The sequence below is a fragment of the Martes martes genome (assembly GCF_963455335.1).
Source record: "Martes martes genome assembly, chromosome: 15".
Lineage (NCBI taxonomy): Eukaryota > Metazoa > Chordata > Mammalia > Carnivora > Mustelidae > Martes > Martes martes.
In genome coordinates, this window is record NC_137903.1 from 4654925 (window position 1) to 4673591 (window position 18667).

Here is an 18667-nt window from a genome sequence, read left to right on the forward strand (position 1 = left end):
CAGCCCCCCGCCCCGAAATACCTCTGAACCGCGCATGGAACAGAGCCAGAGCAAGGCTGTGCTAAAAGTGGACATAAAGGCAATGTCCCCGGGGTCCCAAAAAAGTCAGGGGACACAGGGCAAAGGGCCTGTGAGGCTAGGAGGGACCACCAGCAGAGAGCACACGTCCGTCCCCTGCCCCAGAGCATCACACCACCCACGGCCCCCGCTCCCACGGCCCACTGGGCTCACAGCACAGGACCCCCAGCCCCCGGCAGCCACTGCCCCCCAAGAAAGCTGTTGCTTAACCAAGCAGAATAAATTTAATCTGTAACTATAAAATGTCTAGGTTAGTGGCAGTTATGGACGCCCAGAGACTGGGCAGAGCCTGTCCCCTGCGGGCGTTCCCGGGGACACAGAGGCTCCCCTAGTTCACAGAGGCGGCTGGCAGGATGTTCGCTTTGCGCTCCGCTTCAAGGCAATACTTCTCAGGGAGACCGGTGGCTCTGCGGGGGCGGGGGGGACACAGGGTAGATGTGAAGGGGCCGCAGGAAGCAGGCCCTGGGGGGGGTGGTTTACAGAACCTGGAGGACTGCCCCGACCCCTGCTCCCACAATCCACCCCCCAAACACGTTCCCCCCAAGGCTCCAGCCCCCCGCCTTGGAGTTCCCAGAAAGCCAGGCAGCCCCGGTCCCAGAGTCTTCAGCCGCATCTCCCTTCAGGAGAAAGGGCCCTCCCAGAGCACCTGTCACCGCCCCCCCGGACCCCTGACTCCCACATGCCCTGCCCCGGGGTGGAGGGGGAGACGGGGAGAGGCAGTGGGCGGCAGGAGCTACAGCACACCTCAGCTCCTCGATCTTCTTCTTCTTGATGTCATCGATGCGCTCACGCCGCTTCTGGGCCTCCTCTTGGAGGCGCCGGCCCTCCTCGAAGGTGGCAATGCGGTCCTGCACCTGCTTCTGCTGGTTCTCGCGCACCTGGCGCCTGAGCTCGTCGGCATGCCGCAAGCGCCCCGTGGCTTTTTTCTCCTCCTCCAGCCGCTCCTTCTCGATCTGCTCTCTCTGAGCCCTGGAGGAGGGACACGGGTTGCCGGATGGACTAGGCTGAGCTGGCCCAGCGAGGAGAGGCACTGAGGAAGCCTTCCGGAAGGGCTTCTCGGGGGGACGTGCTTCGGAGCCCGGCCCGCTCCCACCCTCTTCTGTGGCTCAGCCTCCAAGCTGCCTCTGGGCACGCGGCCCCTCTCCTCCGCCAGGCCTGGAGCCGTGGGCGCAGGACTCTTCGTCCATGCTTGGAAGGTCCTCACGTTGCTTTACTGCTCTTCCATCACTCTTTTGAAATTCTTAATACTTATTGAACAAGGGAACCCCCAGGCCCTGCAAATTAGGCAGCTGGTCTGTACCCAGGGGCTCACCCACCAGAAACTATGTTTCCAGCTCTTCTCTTTTGCAACAATGCACAGCTCCTCTCGAGCGGGATCTAAGATACGGTTCCTTCTCAGTCTCCCTTCCTCCCTTCCCACGAACAATAGCAACGACATCAACAAAACCGCAAAGGGGACGCTCAGAAGTGACAAGCGCTGGTGTGGGTAACACCAGCTCCCCCGCTTGCTGGAAGGAGGAAGGAGCCGGCCCAGGACCTCTCAGTGCTCCTGCTCCTCCGGCCCTCCGGATTCTTCAGAAAACCTCCCCACAAGGGGATGTTCACGCGCCCCGATACCCTGGAGAAAGCGGCCTAGGTGGGCCAGACAGGTTCCAAAAAAACCCCGAATGAAATGTATTCACATCTCAGGGGAAACGCTGAGCTCAGCTGCCCAGGACCACCTCCCAGCGCGGCACCTGCCACAGAGACCCCCAGTCCGCCAGGAGACACCTGCCGACTTCCTCACTCCTCTCTGTTTAGACTCCAAACCCCAGCCGCTCAGACACCTCCGTGATAACAGGAAGACCCACCACTCGGCCTCGCCCTTGTATTTTCCTATACAGAGAACGGTGTTCTATTATCTCACGTGCGGCAAAACAGGCTGGAGATGGACGCCCACGTGTCACACTAGGGAGCCCCTGGGCTGGCGGCAGTTAGAAACCTGAATGGGGAAAAGCCTGGTCACTTCATGGGATTAGGGCCATGACCTTGGAGCCTGCCGCCTTACAGGGACCCGGGAGCTTCCAAAACCTGCAGCTGTCTGGGACTCACCCCAGACCAGTTACGCCGGAATCTGTGGGGTCGGAGCCCGGGCCTCAGGGCTCTATGGGAGCTCCCGGACATCTCTAGGAGCCGCCGGGTAGGGTAGGTCGGCCATCGCTGCTTAGTCAGTGGGCGGCCTGGCAAAGGCATCCCTCTCCCCAGAAGCCCCTAGAGAGGCCGTCTACAAGGTCAGGCTTTTGACATAGGAAAACCTGGATTGCTGGCCACGGCAGAGATGCTCGGAGCGCTTGAAGACAGTCGCTCTGGCGGTCACGTGGCCCCAGGGACACCAGGTCTAGACGCTCACCTAGAAGATCAGGTGAAGCGGAACGTCTCCAAGGGGCTGGTCTCACTTTACTAACTGGCTAGTGCATATGCTTTGGGCAAACAAAGTGAAGAAGGGACAAATGGGTCAGTGACAAAAGTAGGACCCTTAATTCCTTTTCATTGATATTTGTTACTCCCTGCTAAAGGCAACACGATGTCCAAGAGCATAGAGGCCGGTGATGGCAGACATCTGAAAGGCAGTCTGGAGCCCCGGGGCAGAATCTTTGGGGCCATTAAGGAAGCGGCCTCCTCCAGCAGACTTCCAGAGACCACGGCACAACCCTTGAGGGCCCGGTACCGACCGGGAAAGCTACAGAGCCATAAGGCGCCGCAGCTAGTGGGGACAGGCTGGGGGCCCACAGTCCAATAAAAGACCAGGAACTTGGCTCTGGCAAGGATGGAGATTCCTACAGGTCGGCTCTGCCTCTGGCTGGGGGCCCTGGACGGGGGCGGGGTGGGGCGCTGAGGAGGCCCAGGGCCGGTCTGGCATGCAAATACCTGGGACAGTGCCAAGGACCGAGAGCAGGTAGACCAGAAAGCCAAGCTGCACCATCGTATCTCCTCTCATCTGAACAGAATTTTTGTAATTTTGTATCTATACCTCCCCCCTTCCAATTTTGTTTGTTTCCTTTGAAATCTTCCCATCTTACAGATTTTGAACCAGAGCAAGAAAGGAGTCATTCCCAGATAGGCCAGAACAGAGCCAGGGGAGCACCCAGGGGCTGGGTCTGGCGGTGGCAGGTCTGACTGATAGACGCCAGAGCAGCTGCGGCTACTGGCAGCTCTGGGGGTGGACGCGGGGCGGGGAAAGTGACAGATGTGAACACTTCACTTCCACTTATGGGTGGGGATTATCACTGAGCCAAAAGAGAACAAAAATAAAAGGATGAAGAGCTGGCAAGCCGGACCAGATGGATAAATATAGGTGAGGTCTCTCCAAATATGAGTCTTCTACCTCCTCCCACATGATCGGGCAACGACAGCCTTTTGCTCACCTCCAATATCTCCCAGACAATTCAGCACAGAGTCTTGAATTCATGTGCTTAATACATATTTATCAAACGAATGGCAAAGACCCCAGCCCCCAAACCAGGCTCTTCTCCAGTGACCCACAACCCCGGTGTTGGAACTTCTCTCTGTCTCTCCTCAACCTCCCGGCTGCAGCTCCATCCCCAACTTGCAGGGGGACTTGGAAGCAGGGGAGGGCAGAGGGACCAGATAAATACTTTTACTCGCACCGGTAATACCCAATTCCTTAGACATGTCCAGGTGCTGTTTTCCAAATCTGTGATCAGAAAATTCTTGGCTTTCGATTTTCGTCTTTGCACATTTCAGCTGTTCATCTCATTGGAATGTCTCCACCACCCCAGGCAAGATGAACACACATCCATCCGGGGACATGCCAAGAAGGTCCTCTCCGCCCAGTAGAGGCCATCCCTGCCACAATACGAGGAAAGGAAGCCAAGGTGCCCAGCCCCACCTACCGAAGAATCCTCTCGAACTCATCCCGGTCCCGTTGCACCTGAACGGCCAGACTGTGCTCCTTGAAAGCCACCTGCTCCAGCCGGCTGCTGCGCAGTTGGGCCTCCGTCTCCATCTTCTTCTGTGCACTTTCCTTTTCCTTTCTGCGCCACTCCCTGTCTGCAACCTCCTGGTTGCGCTTGGCCCGCAGGGCGTCCTGGGAAAGGAGAAGGCGAGGAGACCTGAGAGGGTGCAAACTGACCTCGGTACCAACGGGGCACCTTAGGAAGACGCCAACTGCAGGATCTGACACAGCCTCCTTTGAGGAGCGCTGTGGATTTCCCTGGCAACAAGGCAGAGTACAAGGTAGAGCACAGAGCCAGGGAGAGTGCAAGGTAGAGCACATGGACTCTTATAGAACTTTCTGGTTGATAGATACCCTGAGGTGTCTTGGCTTGTCCTCTCCCACCACTGATCCCAGTTCTTTCCCTATACCTCCAACACCTCCAGGCGATCCTGCAGTCACCTCTCATTTTAAAAACTGCTAATGATGGAGACACCACAGTTCCTCTGGTGACACTTTCCAGTGAGAGTTAAGGTCGAAAGTTCTTTACATAGCGGCCAAAAGCTTTCTCTTGAACCTTCAGCACATAACACCCTGTCCTGTCCTCGCTGCGGCAGGCACTGGGGGCAGCCCACCCCTTTGCCCTCAGATGACTCAAGTCTAGGTAACCTGCACCCCCTCTTCCACATCTCTGTCCTTCAGGTCGGTTTTGCAGGCTGTCAAGGGAATAGTTAAGGGGTTGCAGAGGCCCGAGGAAGCTGAGACTAAGAAGGTACCTGCTCTGCCTGGTAATCCTGGGCCTTCTCCTGCATGGCCCTCAGACGGGTGATCTCCTTCTCTTTCTCCCTCCGTATTCTCTCCTGCTCAGCCTCAAACTCTGCTTCTCGAGCCTGCCAGGAAGAAAAGGTCTTGGAGATCGGCTCCCCTTGCCCCAGCCTTGCAGAGAAACATAGTTCCTGCCACAGTCTGTCCAGTATATCCCATATCGCTCCCTGACTCTTTTTAAGGTAAGGCAAAATAACTAGCAATGCATGAACAAAGTCAATTAGCATTGCAAAAAGCTTCACTGTTTACAAAATGCTTGCCCTTTTTGATCCCAGAGGGCCCCTACAACATTTTGTGGGACAGGTTTTATAGATGAGGAAATTGACATTCATACAGATCAAGGGTCCTGCCCAAGATCCCGTAGCCAGTCAACTACCAAAGAGGATTTGAACACAGGTATCCCAAGCCCAGCCTTCATGTCCCTTCCACTGCATCGCAGACAATGTCTAAGTTGCGAGGCCACTGGGTCACGTTTCTACAAGTAACAACTGTGGCAGCCCGCCCGTCTTGTAAAGTGCAGCAGGTGGAAGTTATTTCATTAGTCCCTGGGCAAATGGCCAACCAGGCTTTGGGCAGTCCCACTGCGGTTAGCAGATATGAAAGGAGTGAACCATCAAAATTAGCTCCCTTTGCCACTTCTCTGAAAGAACAGACATACCCCTAAAATCTTCCCAAACCCAGCCTCCCAACCACCATTCTTGGGTAGTCATAAGACTAATGGCTTGAGCTGAGTGGAAATGTGATCCTCCCCTAAAGAATGTTCCATAGCCATCGTTCTACCTGCCCAGACTCCAGGGCAGCCCAGAGAGTTGCCTGATTGTGAGCTGTGTATCAAAGCTGGTCTCTATTTCACCTCCCCCTAGACGGCAGGGCATGGAACTCTGGAGGTTTCCACAAAAAAAAAAAAAAAAAGCAAAAAAAAAAAAAAAAAAAAAAGCTAGGGTTGCCCCTGGCTTTAAAGGGGCAGCCCCAGCTACAAGAACAGAGACCACTGTGAGTGAGGTCAGAGATGGACTTATGATATATACTTGGTACTTATGGCGGGCTGTGGGCATGCCCAAGTGCCCAACCCTTTGGCAGTGGCTGGCCTGTCCAGTGGCTCCTCCCATCGATGTCCTCTCCACATTTGAAGACAGGCCCCATTCTCAGAAATCTATGGTGACTCCTCCTCATTCCATGTTTCCCGCCCTGCTCAAGGTCCAAGGTATCCCCCAACAACTGCTCTCAGCAACCTGCCTCCTCACCACCTCATCTCTGACCATGACCATCATCAAATCTGCTGCAGCCAGCCAACCTGTTCACCAGCTCCTACACTTGACTGGCTCATCACACCACCTGCACCCATTCAGGAAACGGTGGCTGAGCTCTGCACAAAGTCCACACCATTATTCAGCCCAGGCTCATTCTGGACACACAGGGAAGCATATAGGATATTTTGAATCACTCAGTGACAGGATTTACAAGGGGTTGTAATGGCTCGGCGAGACCCACAGGGAAGGCACTTAGCACAGAGCCCGTGCGCAGTCTTCGCCTTCAATGAATGGCAGTGGGGTGATCATTCTTAGGCACCAACCACCCTTGTCCCCGTCTTGTGTTCTTGCTCTGCTGCCTGCACATCCCAGCATCCCATAGGAAAGCCAAAGCCCAAACACACGCTTTGCTGAGCTTCATTTTCTGAGGTTTGCGTCCGGAGCATCTGGCCGTATCAAACACGCCTTTTCCGAGCACACCCATCCCCCTGCCTGTCACCCCTACCGGAGCAAAGTATGACGTGCTCTCTGTCACCATGGAGCCTCGAAACAAGCAGGGGAGGCAGGACCAACACATGAAGAACTGAATAACATTCCTGCCACGTTCAATCCTTCTCTTTCTATGTAACCCCATATTCACTCCGTCTAAACCGGGCTTAGGAGCTTTGCTCGCCCTCCACTCCTCGCTGCCCCCAGTCACTCCGTTACTCAGCCTCGCCCCCGAGTCAGTCCACATGGCCTGAGCAGCATCTCCGGGTCCCTGTGAGTGGTGTCGCTCTCTGCCCCGCACTGCATTTGTGCCTAGAGTTTCCACAGCAGCGGTGGGAGAAGCTCTCCTCTCAAAGTCTAGCCCCCAGTACAGGATGCCCAATAGCAGAATTTTCACAAGAAATTTATAGGGCGGGTGACCTCTGATTACTGGGGATGTAATTATGCTTTCCATGAGGAATCCACAAAACTTTACTTTCCCCAATAGTTTTCATCTTCTCCCCGGCCTGTAACTGACCCTCATTCAACTTCTAATCAAAGGTGTTAACGAGGATATAATGCCCTAATTTGGGTGTCCCTTCCAGCCTAGTGAGCCACTGGCCAAAAGGAAGAGGAGGAGGAGCCAGGCCCTTGAACGAAGGACATGAATTCTAGAACGGACACATGGCTTTCTGTCGTGAGTCCCCTAGATCTCAGCCGGCCACTCCCCATGGCCAGAAGTCCCAGGCATCAGAAACCTACCATCTTCTTCTTGGTGAACTCCATCACCATCTGGTCCGCCAGCTTCTCCTGAGCCAGTAGCTCTGCCTTCTGTTTCTGGTTTTCATCATTAATGCGCTTAATTTCAGCTTGCATCTTTAGTTTTTGCTGGTGCCTCCGTTCCATGTCCTGGCATCAGAAGGAAGAGAGCCTCCAAGTAGAAGGGGACAAGACCCAGAGACACTGGCCCATAAGGACAGAAACACAAGGGCAGGGGCACATCTGCAAGCCAGCTGCTGCCACCAGCCTCTGGTAAAGCAGCTCTCTCAAGCGTCATCAACGACCCCTCGCAGCCAAAGGGCCTCTTCGCAGTCTGTACCCACCTGGCTTGGTGGCAACACAATTCCGATGATTTCTATACGCTCTCAGGGAAGTGGAGGCTCTTAAAATTCTCCCCAGTGTCTCCCACATGTCATGCAAAGTCCTACCCATTGTTCCTGGTCTTTTCTCCTGCCTTCAATGTCCCTCTCTTTGTCAAACCCTAGCTTCTGGTCTCTGTTCAATAGTGATGAGTGAAATAATGAAGTATTGCCCTAGTTGAGTATTTTCTATTCACTGGGCACTTTACATAGCCTATCTCTAAAACCCAGATACAGCCTGAAGCCCTGAAAGGTAGAACCTGTTATTTTTCTCATGCAGATGAAGATGAGGCGGCCCCAAATTTACTTGTCGAGGGCCATCCAGCTAAGAAAATCCAGAGCCAGAATTTTGAAACCTGGTCTTTCTAAATTTAAGTTCCAATCTTCTCGGGAACTGCCCCAGCTTCCAGTTCTCTCTTCATTTCCAAGTCCCCTCTGCACTTAAGACGGTGCCACACCTCCTGGGATTTGGTTAGGCGCTGCCTTGTCGGTCCCCATCCCTTCCTGTGTGTTTATCCTGTCCCAGCCAGAGGATGGGGACCGTGTCACACTCCCTGTCTTCCCTGGCAACATGCATAGACCGATGAGAGGAAAACAACAAATAATAAACTAAAACAAGGAAAGGGGGAACCAAAATGAGTGGCATGTGAGACAAAGGGGAAAAAACAGTAGACACAGAGGAAGACAATGAATGATGGAGGTCAGGGTACCAGCGTGACCTTGAGTGACAAGATCCCTTCTAAGGAAGGATCCTGAGCCTCTCAAAGCCCCTGATGATCGGAAGAGCACATTCTCAGGCCCTGATGTAGAATCTTTGGCAGCTGGTCCACCGATATCCTCCCACCAATCTCCAACTCTCCTTCAAATTCTTCCACCCAGCGACTCCCCACGCACACTGTTCCCAGCTCCCGCCACTCCTCAAAGGCTATGCCCCACCCTCTACTTCCAGCTCCTCCTCAGGCCAGCTTCTGCCCTGACTCATCGGGAGACAACACTGCCGGCTCTCCCCAAGCTTGACTCACAGCCACGTTCAGGCCTCCTGGAGAGCCTTCTGCACCAGATCTGCACGGTGCTGGCCGCCTCCCCCGGCCGGTGGCGCGTGACTCACGGCAGCCAGCGTCCCCTCACTCTCCGCCTGCCCACTGCTCACTCCCCCCACCCCCCAACCCGGGCCCGCGACTCCCTTTCCCTCTTCTCCCTTTCTTCCTTTCCTTTCTCCCAGCTTCCCACCAGAGCCGGTCCTGCCGTTGGTGCCCACGCGGTATTGAATCCCACTGACCAGCACAACTGGGAAACCTGCCAAATGCTGATCTAGGACAAATACACCGTCATGCATCGACTTACTTCTTTGCCTATTTATTTGCTTTCCATGTCGTTGTTTCTGTTGGTCCCACACCATCATCGAATCACTGGGAGATGACAACCCCAGTGTCCACTAACGTGGGGGAAGAGGAGAGAAACTGAAGAATACGCGTCCCGCTAGTTAAAGGACACCATGAGGAAACAATCTGACAGATCCGAATGGAGGAAACCCTTCACGCCAATTGGCCTGGGCGCCCAACAATGAAGGAAGGAAGGAACGAGAGAACGCTTCTGGGTCAAAGCGGACGGAAGAGGCTCAGGTGAACGCAAGGCAGGGAGCCTGAACCGGTCCTGGCTGGGAAAAAGAAAACTGAAAATACAGTTTCAGAACAATTGGGGAGATCTGAATGTGAATTAAGTATTAAATGATACTGGACTCCATTGGATTCCTTTTTTGGAGGAGGGGACGAGACCACAGTAGTGATGACTGGTAAGAGAACATCTCTGATCTTCAGAGATGAGGGCTGAAGCATTTAGTAGCAAAGTCTCAAGATGTCTGCAACTCACTGTCAAAGACTTTAACAGTAACAGAATACATAAATGCCCCGAAAAGAGACAAACAACGGAGGCAGATTCGCCTTCATTTCATCATGAAATCTAGGGGAAGCGTGGACGGGTCTGATAGAATTCTTTCAACGTGTCTGTGTGTATAAAAATTTTCAAAGGTAAAAAACTGAGGGAGACAGAAAGAATGAACACCCCAAGGCTCGCCTGGCTCCCCACTGTGCGAGGGGTCCCTGTGTATTGCAACAGACCGGAGCAGACAAACAGAAGAGGGTTTCTTCAAGTCTACTTGGTCTGAGCAGGGATGTCATCATTTCTTTTGCAAGGGATATGGCTGCTAATCTTATCTAGACTAGTTGGGGGGAGGGGGTGGGTCCTTCACACAATGAACCACACTCAGATGCTGTGTACTTGACATGAGGGAACAGCAGGGAGCCTGAGCCCAAGACCGAGAGGGCTAAGACATCTACAAAATGTATCACATCTCTAACCAGCTGCGGAAAGACCAGAAAACGTCCCTGTTTACAGATGCAATGCATAGAGCTGTGTATTTCCTTTCTGTGTCCATGCCCGTAGATGCATTGGTCTCAGACCCCAAGTCCCCGGGAGGCAGGGACAGTAGCCGTCCAAGTCCCTGCTCGACCCCCAGTATGGCGCCACAGCCAAATGAACATTCAACACGGCCATAAAAGCTGACAGTGATGGTTTTGCAAAGTGAGCAGGGGCCTGACAGCAAATCGGTCCACCCCCTGCCCCCCGCAGATCCCGGAGAGCTTTGTCGCTGTTGCTGGTGGAATCTGGCATTATCTGTCCGGCCCGTTACCCTTAGATCCTCCTCCTGGAGCTGTTCCATGTATCCCAGCATCTGCTCCTTCTCCTGCTCCCGCTGCTCCGCGAGCAGCGACCGCTCCTCCTGGTTCTTCTCCATCTGCTCCACGATGTGCCGTCTTCCTCTAGGGGCGAACGGTACCATGGGGGCTCAGAAACCCACGCCCACATTTCTCTGCTCCAACCTCCACCCAAATAACCAAGACGGGAGGTGTCGCAGGGACAATTGGACAAGCGCCTCCTACACGTGAGCCCAGAGCAAAGTCCTCAAGTGTCGAGTGTCGTGAGGGGCTGCCCTCGCCTCTCGCAAGCTGCCCGTCTTGCAACTCCCCTCCTTTGTTCGTTTGCCCAAGGGGGCACCCCACATCAGCAACATACCTTCTGCCTTTCAGTGTGTCCAGAGCTTCTGAAATCCTACCACCTCCCAAACCCTCCCGGAGCAACCGTGGGGAGCTAGCTTCCTCTGCCGGCTTCACAGATTTAGAAAGCCCAGGACCTCTCCTTCCGCCGGGGCTTCTGCTAGCACCCAGCGGGTCCTGTCTCCCGCCCGCCTCCCACACCCCCTTCGTTCGCTATCACATGCCACGGTTCTCCCACCGCGGGCGGACAGGGCTGGGTCTGAACAAGCCTCCCCACTCGGCGAGGCCCTTGCTCAACAGTAAAAAGCAGAGAGCCCCGAGTCTACAATCAGTGCTGTTGCCAGTGACTCCCTAGGTGTTGCTGGATGACACTAAACTTAGAAGCATCCGGACCCCATGATGTATGAGTAAAGGCTGGGAGAAAGACAGAAGACACAGGTTAGGGTAAGAACCAAGAGGAAGGACAATGGGACGCCCGTGCGGGTGGAGCACTTGAACGGCTTCATGACTCCAGATGAAATACGCAGGAGGAATGAGTAAAAGAGTTACATGGCAGCAGGCTGGGGCTCAGTGTAAGGACCAGCTCAGATCATTACAGCGGCCTAATGAGGCAGAGATTTTTCTTTAATTGGAGCTGTTTATGCAGAAGATGAAGAGCCACTTAGCCATTAAATCCACATTTATAGGGAGCCTGCCACAGTCGAGCAGGTACCTACTGGAGGTACAGAGATGAATGGTTCAAGAGCCCGGAATCAGAGCGGGAGAGAGCAGAGCTGGTCAGGGTGGTTCAAGGTAACGCTCGCATTGTATGCTTGACGTTCTAGACCCGGGGCCCTGTGATTCTGTAATTCACCTGTTCTGGTAAATCTACTTGTCGTTTTGGTAAATAACTTACCTGCTCGGGTAAATTTACTTGTCCTTTTCTGCAAAAGGAAGGGGACTGAATGTATCCCTCTAATGTGTGTTAAGCGCCTGCCACAGGCCAAACAGTGCGCTAGTTCCAGGAGCTACGGAAACGAACCAAGCCAGGAATGCTGTCCTCCGTGAGCGCGCAGGCCTCCGGTGAGGGCCAGAGAGTCCCAGGGCAAGAACCATGTGCTGGGGTATAAACACGGTGTGGCGGGGCACAGGGAAGGGAGCCCCCAAGCCTGCCTGCCGGGGGGAGAGCGCTTTCCAGGGGAGGCGACAACAAAGCCACATACTAAAAGAAGAGAAAGTGTTTCCCAGAGGAAAAGGAAAGACGAGTGTACTAAAAGCGGAAGGAAAGACCACAGCATAAACCCCCAGGTGTGCTGGGGGACAGCAGAGTGCAAAGGGGATGGCAGGGAAAGGCGGGGAGTGAGGCTGCATTGGGGCCAGGTTGTGAAGCACCTGTTGTGATCTTAGGAATCAGCTTTAAGAAAGTCTGCGGTTCTATGAATCTCTTCATAAGGTTTTGAGATCATAATAGACGGTGGCAACGACCATTTCTCTTCTCTTCCCTCTTGACAAGACTACCTGGACCTAAAGAAGCATGAAAATGACAAGGAGGGAAATGCCAAAACCACCCCTTTACCGGATTCTCTCCTCCCTCCTCTTCCGGTCCAGCTCCTCCTGCCTTTGAATGGATTTCTGCCTTTCCACCTCCATCATCTGGTCCAGTCGCCTTTCCTCTGCATCCAGCTCTCTTTGAATCAGCTGCTTCTCCAGGATCTGGGCATCCCGGATGGCGTGGCACTTAGCATTAAGGATGATCTGGGGGCGAGGGGTGGAATGACACGGTGGCACCGGGTCTAGGCACGAAGATAGGGAGGGACGCGTCGCGGGGTGAGGGAGCTGGAGGGGGAAACGGGAGCAGGGTGCTACGGAGTGCACTAGACACATGCGCAGCCACGCGCAAGCCCGCGAGAGCAAGAGCGTTCTTCTGCTCCCGTGCCCTGTGCTGGCACTTACTGGGCTCCTGCAAAGTGCTAGTCCGTGCAAGGAGAACCCAGGGGAGTACCTTTCGGGGTGTTGGGTCTTCGTATTTGGGGGGCCACGGACCACTTTTTGAGAGTATGAGGAAAGCAATGGGCTCTGTCCTCCTTAAGATTCACTTGTATACATACACACAAAATTTCCATAAAACTGCAGAGATTCAAGGTCCCCCTTAGGGACCCATGAACCCCAACACCTGCTCTACTTCTCAAGGAAACTAGAATCCTCATGCAGAGGCCAAGCCACTAGATTTTTAAGCTGGAAGAGCCCGACATGACACGTCAGGGGACAGCCATCCACGAGAACGACCAAGTGAGAGCTCCGGAGAATGAGAGGAGGCTCGAGGACCGATCGGCCTGGGAGAGAAGGTGTAGATGACGGGGTTGGGAGTCAGCGGGGTTCATTTGCTTGGGAAGTGAGCCACGTGCAAATGAGAACCAAAGTATCCACCCCAGGCTCTGGTCTTCACGCCCTCAGCTAAGGGAAGGACTTTGCTTCGCTTAGTTTCTCCTCTTCCTGAGGAGAAGCCCGTTTCCCGGGGCCCCCACATGCGGCCACGACGGAGCCCGCCGGAGAGAAACAGAAGGCAGGTCCCTACCTGGCAAAGCTCAGTTCTCCCTGCCAATCGCCCGATAAGTGGTCTGACCCAGGAAGAAAGCGGGGCCCAGGGCGGGTGAGTGACCGGCTGAAGGTGACACAGCTAGCACGCGGCAGGGCCAGTCCCCCCTCTCACTGCAGCAACAGCCGCCCTCCGCCAGCACCCCCACCCGTCACCCCTTCCTTGCCCCAAGTGCATCTGGAGCCCGGCTGTCAGAGCCCAAGAGGAGAGAGAGGGAGTGGCCGCCAGTCCTCGGAGGAGGGCAGGAAGGACGCGGCCACCTTGCTCATGTCCTTGAGCTCCTCCTCCTGCTCCATGCGCAGCGCGCTGGCTCTCTGCAGCAGGCTCCGGGCCCTCTCCTGGGCCACCTCCTCCAGGTCACTGAGCTTCTCGGTGCTTCTCCGCACCATCTCCTTCTGCTTCATGACCATCTTGCGCTTGGTCACCGCGTCCTACAGGAGACGGTCTGGATCAGTGGGGGATTGCCAGGGGCGCTGGCCCAGCTACCACGGGCCACCCAGTGGGAGCCCCCCCATGTGGCTTCACCCGTCCTGCTAGCAGAACCCAGAAGTCTCCCAGCCTGGCTTCCTCCTCACCCCACCCCCGCCCCCAGCTGTTCCCACACCTGATGTCCACTCTTCCACGTCTCTGGTCTCCACGAGGCACACACTCACGCCTCCTTCCAGGGCCCCCAGACCACAGCTCCCCCCTCCCATCCGCAGAGATCAGGGCTGGGGGAGGGCAGCTACCACGAGGGCCTCCTTCTCCTTCTTGAAGGCCTGTTCCCTGGCCTCGAGCTCTTCTCTGGTCAGGACGTGGGACGCCGACTTGATGCGCTCAAACTCCTCAGGGCTCATGATGAGGGACTCCCCAGAGGGATCCTTGGCGGGAACGCTGCCCCGGGGGGTGGCAGTCAGTGGGGAGGCCCGGGGAAGCTCTCAGCACAGTGCTGCTGGTGCTCGGCCCCCGTCACCCCTCCCCCATCACGGCCCGTGTCCCAGGTGAGAAAGGGTCCCAGGTGAGGGACGGGCCAAACAGAGACATTTTAAGGGCTTTCATTAAAAGGCCTGGTACGTGTGTCACTTTCTCTGTGCACCCATCAGAGAACCTCCCCGCCATGTGCACATGGGCCAGTCCCCCCAGCCAGGCCGAGAGCCGACCTCCTCGGAGGCCACCACGCTCTGCCCTCATGGACTGGGCTGTGTCCCCCACCCCCAGGCATGGCCCGTGTGCTCCCCCAGGACGCAGCCTCTACTGGCCGCAGTGGCCGCACAGCCCCCCGGCGCCACGCCAAGCCCAGGGGGAGACCTCAAAACTGCGCTGGTGAACTGGACTTTAAAAATAGCTTATTCCTCAAGGATGACATAAAAAGGGCAGGGGGACGCCAGCCCAGTTTGAAACGGAGGCTAGGAGAAACCCAAGCATGCTTGTCCGGCCGGCCCAGAGAGAAGCTTTGAACCCTAAATATTAATTAAAATCTCTGATCAACAACAGTCAGAGGCATGTCTGGGGACCTCTCCTCCGAGCCGCCCAGGACACTCAACAAACCAATAGCTAATTATAATGATTACAAACAAACGACAGACACTGGAGGTGGAGGCCACGGCAGCAGCAGGGGCCGGGAACGAAGCTGCTTCTGGGTGAGGCCATTTAACAGGGACACAGCAATGAGACGCAGCCGGTCTGAGGCAGGAAGTGAAACCTCATCTCATAAAACGTGTGTGTGTGTGTGTGTGTGTGTGTGTGTGTGTGTGTCGGGGGGCAGTCCAGGAGGAAGACTGAATGAGTGAGTGGATCCGGGGCTTGGCATGGGACCTGGAATGACCAGGACGGATCTCACGCTTGCAGGACTAGACCACTCCAAGAAGGAATCCTTCCTTCACCCCACAGGGGGCCGCAGGACGGCGAGGACCATGAATGGCCATTTGCCACCACGGCTGACCAGACCGCACTCCGTGTCCCTGGGCTTGTGACACAGACAGCACTTCCTGGGAGCTCAGATTCCCCATGGGTGAACCCAGAGTTGGGAGGACGGTTTCCGAGAGAGCAGCTCACCTCCCCCGACCAACCCGCGCCCAGCGACAGCTCAGTTCCCACTGCTGATAACCCACAGGGGTGCCAAGCAAGGGGGCAGCTCCAGTCCGGAAGCCAGGCTGAGCCAATCCCAAAGGAACCCAAGAGACCCGGGGAACTTCCTCTTCTGGCCTCAGAGCCTGGGAAGAAGCCAGGGGGCCGATTAGCACCTGGTCAGTTTCCCTTTACTTCCAGATTCTTGGTGCCTCCAGAAGGGGTTGACTCATCTGGACCGTTTCCCTTTACCAAGAGCACTAAGGAGGGCTCAGCGAGGACCCACCAAGCACGGCCCCTCTCGCAGTCCCATGGGTCCCTCCATAGCCAGGAGACAGGGAAGAGGAAGAAGCCGGGGATCGAAGGCAAAGGCAAGAACCGATACAAGAGGCGGAGAAACGAGAGCGGCCGGATGCCGAGGAAGGACAGCCAGGAAGCGAGCGGGGGAGGTAAATAGGACAGAAGTGGGGCTGGGCTCTCTGGAGGAGACCAGATGGCCGCTCTCCCTGCGCAGGTGCTCAGCAGAAATGCAGGCCGGGATGGGGGCGGGGGGGGGGCAGGGCACTGTGTCCTGGAGACTCACATGAGTTCCCGGACCATGTCCCGGGTGATGAGCTGGATGGTCTCCGGCTTGTTCTCCAAGCCCAGGGCAGTGAGAGTCTTCCTAATGGCATGCTTATCTCGGAGGAGCACGATGGGGCTGTTGCTCTGGGCCTGAGGCTGTGGGGTCAGGAAGCACAGCTTAGAAGCCGGTCAGCCCACATCCTACGGGTCCATCCCAACTTCCTCAAGGGCAGCCTTCCCCACTTTCTTCCAGCCCATCCAGTGGCAGAGAAGGCTGGCTGGGGCCCAGACCTCAGGACCACCGAGAGTCTCCGGGGCACTGAGGAAGCAGCACACGGCTTTGCCCTTGACTATGGCTGTGTACGTTCCTACTGACCAGCCCATCTGAGGGCAAGGCCTTCCCGTGTCTCGTGCAGATAGTCCTGGATGGATGGGGAGGGGAGTGGCTAGGTTGTGTCCACTCCTAACCTAAAACCATCAGGGATGAAAATCTGGGGTCTCTAGTTGCTCCCCCCTCCATGATTTAGGAAAGAAGAAATAATGATCTCTCTGGGACCACATTGTGGCTTGAGATAATACAATTTGTTACAGACTCATCCGATCTATGATATTCGAAATTGTTAATCTTTCCTTATGATTAATTTACTTTGGTTACCCCCAAAAAAATCATACGGAGGACGTTAGAAATGGCCAAACAGAATGCGGGGAGCATGTCAGGGAGTCAGAATTAGCGGGAATACATATTAAATGCATGTTTTGCTTAGTTTTGTTTTTTTCAAAACATTCCGACCGTGAAGGAGTCAGATAATAAGAAAATGAAACCACTTATTTCAGGAAAATTCTGGACACAGGAGAGAATTTTGTCTGTCATGAATGCAGTGACCGTGATCCTGCGTGGAGGCCGGCGGCCCACCTGGTGGGGGGGGCCTTCGGGCCTGAGCGCCCTTTGCAAAGACCGTCCCCAGAGCGCTGCTGCCACCTGCTGTCCGTGTGCTTCCAAGAGGGCACGACTCGGGGGCGCCACAGACCGCTTCTGCCCCCTGCTGCCGGCTGAGAGACCTCGGACTCCCCCAGCAAGAGGCCGAATGGCCGAATCGGGCATGTCTCTGACGGCCCCTCCCGCGAGCCCGCTGGACGACGGACACCTGGAGAACTCGGTCATTTCCAAAACCTTCGTCCCCTCACGGGCCCAAATCAGAACCTGTCTGTAAGGGAGGGTACGTTCCTTCGATTCCTTCCCCGTCGATAGAAAACAGACGCAGACGGGGGTCTTCTAAATGGAGAACAGCGGGCGCCTAGGGGATCCGTCAGTTAAGCACCTGCTTTTGGCTCTGGTGCTGGAATCGAGCCCTGCGTCGGGCTCCCTACTCAGTGGGGAGCCTGCTTCTCCCTCCGTGTGCCGCTCATCTCTCTCTCTCTCTCTCTCTCCCCCAAATAAATAAATAAACAAACAAACAAATAAGAAAAAAATAAAGGGAGAAAGGTGTCCGTCTTGAACTCTCTGGAAAGTTCTGTTTGTTTGTTTGTTTGTTTAAAGATTTTTTTATTTACTTGAGAGAGAGAAAGAGAGCACCCAGGGGTTGGGGGGTGGGGGGCAGAGGGAGAAGGACTCCCCAAGCCGACTCCCGCGATCACGGGTCACACCACCGAGCTGACATGCGGGCGGGGGGGCTCCGTCTCACACCCTGAAATCAGACCAGAGCCGACACCAGGAGTCACATGCTCAGCCAGCTGAGCCACCCAGATGCCCCCGGAGAGTCCTTTTAGGCTGTGAGGACAGCCAGGAGCAGACATTCACTCGCCTCCCGCCACCTGCCTGTGCAGAGGTGTCCGTACTGGTGCTCACACAGCTGCTGGCATCTTTTCCGTCCTTTGCTCTGTCCGTCTGTCCCTCTGTCCCACTGCCCCTCTCCATGTCCCGTTCTCCCTCCTTGCCTCTCTTCCTTCTCACCTGCTACACCTCCTACGCACCGAGAACAGTCCAAGTCATGCTCTAGCCAGCTCTCCTTCTCCGCACGGAAGAAGCTGTCGGCCTTTCAGTGGGGACCACACTGGCCCATGAAGACCTGCTCAGGGTTTCCCAGAGCTGATGAGCCCTCCTACTCGAGCAACTGGGAGAGGAGGATCTGTGGTTTTCTCTAACGCTGTTCTCGGGTGGCGGGGCCATGTGCAGCTCCGGGTCTGCAAGCTCCGTCGGTGGCCCTCGCACACCGTCCTCCTGGGGCACTCACTGGGCAGCGATCTGCTCTCTGCGGCAGAGCCCCCCAACCCCGACATCACAACAGCCAGGGCAGATGTGAAGACTGCAGGGTTGGAGGGAGCCGGGTGCCCCTGTTCACAAGGGCCCCAGTAGGTGCCAGGGTCCCACTGCTCCGGTCTCCCTCTCAGAGTCAACCGGGGGAGGGGCCGGCTTGCCCAGGGCTGGCTTCATCCTGAGCAATGCCAGTCCGGACCACTGCCTCCAGGAGCCAGCTGCCGGGAGGGGCTGGGGGGCGGTTACCTTGACCCCTCCAAAGAGGCTCTCATCCACCTCGGAGCTCACGGCTTTGGTCCGATAGCGTGTCCTGTTCCTCGACCTGTCGGAACCGGTGGAAGTGGAGCTCAGGACGCCGGCGGTGCTCAGCGGCTGCAGGGAGAGGCGGAAAGGTTGGCTCATCCGCACCGAGACGCCAGCAGGACTCTGGGCAAGGTAAACACTTTGCCAGCCCGTGCTGGGGAGAAGCGGGTGGGCATGT

At 55.8% G+C, this 18667-nt stretch overlaps 1 protein-coding gene across 2 annotated transcripts; it reads right to left on the reverse strand.

Moving 5' to 3' along the window:
* Positions 1-406: 406 nt before the first annotated feature.
* On the reverse strand, positions 407-18564 carry CFAP45 (cilia and flagella associated protein 45; the record flags this gene model as incomplete). Of its 2 annotated transcripts, none has more annotated exons than XM_080825041.1 (11): positions 18433-18564; positions 15952-16088; positions 14051-14195; positions 13583-13753; positions 12303-12481; positions 10384-10513; positions 7318-7464; positions 4789-4902; positions 3972-4165; positions 823-1047; positions 407-485 (listed from the first exon to the last, which is right to left on the reverse strand). In XM_080825041.1, the coding sequence occupies exons 2-11, from the start codon at positions 15966-15968 to the stop codon at positions 407-409; spliced, it is 1401 nt and encodes a 466-aa protein (XP_080681167.1). In that variant the 5' UTR covers positions 15969-16088; positions 18433-18564. The 2 variants fall into 2 exon arrangements, with proteins under 2 accessions (XP_080681167.1, XP_080681168.1); XM_080825042.1 differs by having other exon boundaries at positions 15952-16082; positions 18433-18552.
* Between the last annotated feature and the right edge of the window lie 103 nt (positions 18565-18667).